General features: G+C 38.2%; 1 protein-coding gene across 1 annotated transcript; it reads right to left on the reverse strand.

Moving 5' to 3' along the window:
* Positions 1-409: 409 nt before the first annotated feature.
* Positions 410-2,082, reverse strand: POLR2D (polymerase (RNA) II (DNA directed) polypeptide D; the record flags this gene model as incomplete). Its single annotated transcript, XM_010284839.1, has 3 exons — positions 410-586; positions 1,341-1,436; positions 1,902-2,082. Coding segments are annotated over 3 exons (356 nt in total), but the record flags the coding sequence as incomplete, so codon positions are not given.
* Positions 2,083-3,185: the final 1,103 nt, after the last annotated feature.

Consider the following 3,185-nt stretch of genomic DNA (forward strand, 5'->3'; position numbering starts at 1 on the left):
TATATTTTAATTTACACTAAACAATAATAGAAAATTATTGAAGCTGTAAAAATTCACTGTCTTGATCAAACAATAAAAAAAGAAACAAAAAACCACCACAGAAATTGATGCCGCACATCACTAAACCTTCCGAGAGTCAAGAACAAGTTTCTCCACCTCTTTTAGAAGTTCACAAAAAAAAAAAAGTCATCACATCTATATTTCTGCTAAAAAACAGAAACATGTTGAAAATTTCCAGATCAGGGAGAGAGATCTGGAAGAAACAAATACTTGAGCCACTGGGAAAAGGTTTTTCAGGTTCTTTGGCTCTCACAATACAGACATCCTTACCAACACATGTGGAACAAACCAAAAGGACTACACTCTGAATGCACCTGTGGATGACACTGGAGTACCCTTCATCCACAACTCCCCTTACTCAGCCGGGAGCTGGACTGGTCCAGAGGGCTGAGAAACAGTCAAAGTTCCCAGGTTTTTCTGTTCATATAAAGGGTTTGAGTGTTAACCTTAATATTGGAAGCTGCGTTTAGTCTGAATGTCGTCAAGAATCTGCTGTAATTCCTCATCTTCAAATCGGCCCTCCAGGCTGCAAGATAAGAACAATGAGGGTACATTAAAGGTTTTAGAAATAATCTCTCCCAGGATTCATTTCAGACAGCCATAATTCTCTCCTGTCAGTCTCAACACCATCATTACCCACCATATGGTACCACCAGGAACAGTCTATAGCATTACTGTACAAACACCACTCTAACCCCTCTTTAAATGATAAAACTCCATCCTTCCCAGAACTTTCTGCTGAATAATTTCAAAACATTTTCTCAAAAAAGGCACGTGCAGGTTTAAACAGACCTCTAAATGAAGTTCACGTAGCCTCATGCTCATAAGCCAGTCCAGTCTTGCTATAAAATCTTAGTATATAAGGAAGAAACTGTAATTCAGATCAATGTTTGGTTCCCTCCTCCATCTCAGGCCATGAGGTAACAAATCAAGATATGAAGAAATTACTGCTCCCCCATACATTATCCACAAAACAGTCCATAGGAGCACTGTCATTTGCTGCAACAGAAAAAAACCCACAAACACCACACACAAACACAGCTGGTTTGGCTAAGAACCCCAATTTAAGTTTACAATTAATCCAGTAAATGTTGTCGGAAGTGCATTAGGGACACTTACAAATAGTGCCTCAGTGTCAGATCAATGGGTAGGTGAAGAAAGACCAAGACCAAATGTTTTTCCATCAACAGAGCTGGGTTGAAGAGAGGGCATCTGCCCATAGCTGGCTTCAGATCGCAGGAACGTACAAAGCAGTCTTTTTATGACATGTAAATGCTCACCTAGGAATCAAAGCTTTCGCTTCCTCGGCTGTCTCAGGACACAAGTTAGCCAAACATGCCAGTTCAAATTTATGGAGCTTTTTCTGGAGCAGCAAACTGTAAGGAAAGACAACAACTTGGTGAAATTACAAGTAAGATAGGAATATAAAAGGGCATAAACTAAACCAAACAGCTATCTTTTTTTCACTCTGCTTTTGGCACTGACGTCAATATTTTTTTCAGGAGGAAAGACTCATTATATAATTGCATAGAGGCAAAAAAAGTCACATCTGTTAACTTCGTTTCCCCCGAATTACTCTACGAAGTCTAGAAAATCCTCCCACTTAATGCAGTCAGCCATCATTTAACTACTGAAAACAAGGCAGTTCAGAAGGCTTGACCTAGACAAAGTACAACCCTCCATGAAGAATTATGATCAAATTTCTTGCCTCTTCAGAAAGACAAGATTCAAAATTACAGTACAAATCAGGAAACACCACTGAACTGCACTTTCATAAAGCAGCATTAATATTATATACCAAATTCTCCAGTATAGTCTTATACCCTAACTTTTCCACTCACCTACGGACACTGGCAATGGTTTCACGGTTTTTGAAGCGGCTGAAGCGCGCTGTGTAGTTCAAGGTTTTCATGAAGACTTCTGAAAGCTCCTGCTCATCTTCTGCACTCTCATTCTGCTGCTTACGATGCTCAAGAAGCATATGTACTTCTGAATTTAGAAGAGTTTCTGCAGTTTCAAACTCTACATTTAAATGAGTGAACAGCAGCATAAAAATGGTGAAGCATGGATGAAAAAGTGCACTTACAGAAGTTTTGTATGTAAATCTTAGCTCTGCGCAACAATGAAGTGAACAAAGTGTCTCACAGCAGTTGTGCAAGCCCTCTCACCAATGACTGGGCAGCATTTCATACTGAAAATGCTGATAAAAATTATACCACTTTGAATGACAATCCAACATGTTTGTCTTTTTGACCACACATTTTACATTTTAAGCCCTAACCTTCTGATTTGTTACATTTTTGCTACATGTTTTCTTCACCCATTTTTGGCAGAACTTAAGTAATGTATGACTTGTTTTAGAAAAAGAATATTTAGAATTATAATACTAAAAAAATTCAGAAGTGACACATATGGTCTTTGGAAGCCTCTGAGTTCAAGTAAATGTGGATGCTCTTGGGTGTTTTAAAAAAAGCTTAATTTACTTGAGAGGTTAATTGACCTACTCACACCTTATTACCATTTTAACCAATCTTAACAGATTTTTCACCCGTTTTTAGCCAACTCCCTTTGGTTTTGTTAATCATCATCATTGTATTTATTCCAATGACAAGAAGGTCTTTCAACATCAGCAGTATGAGCTGTATGAAGCAGCAGGATCAGAGACTGCATCCCGGGGTGCCCTTTTATATAAACAGTCAGATACAGGGCAGTGCTAGAAAGGGACTGGCAACGTTTACTGTGCACAGAGCAGTAAAGGAACTTGGGCTGAACGTGGATAGGCTACAGATTTTAGTGTAAAAACATCCAGAAAACAGTCTTTCAGGACTATGCTATTATTCGCAACTTAAAATACCGTTTGTTTGGTTTTTTTTCTCCTCTTCCATGGTCACTCTGAGGCATAAATACAGCTCTGGAATTTATACGGAATAGTTTTTTTAAAAAATACACAAGGCTGTTAGTGGCCCTAGTCACAACTCAGGATCTGGACAGTTGGTTTCCTAAAATGCAGCACTATTCGAATGTGAAGAAACACCAATAAAAAAGTAATGGTTATATCAAAAAACAAGAATCATAATGTTGTTATAACCTGATATAATTTTTTTTTTTAATTCCTGTACACGCAC

This window comes from Phaethon lepturus, unplaced genomic scaffold, assembly GCF_000687285.1.
Source record: "Phaethon lepturus isolate BGI_N335 unplaced genomic scaffold, ASM68728v1 scaffold31840, whole genome shotgun sequence".
NCBI lineage: Eukaryota > Metazoa > Chordata > Aves > Phaethontiformes > Phaethontidae > Phaethon > Phaethon lepturus.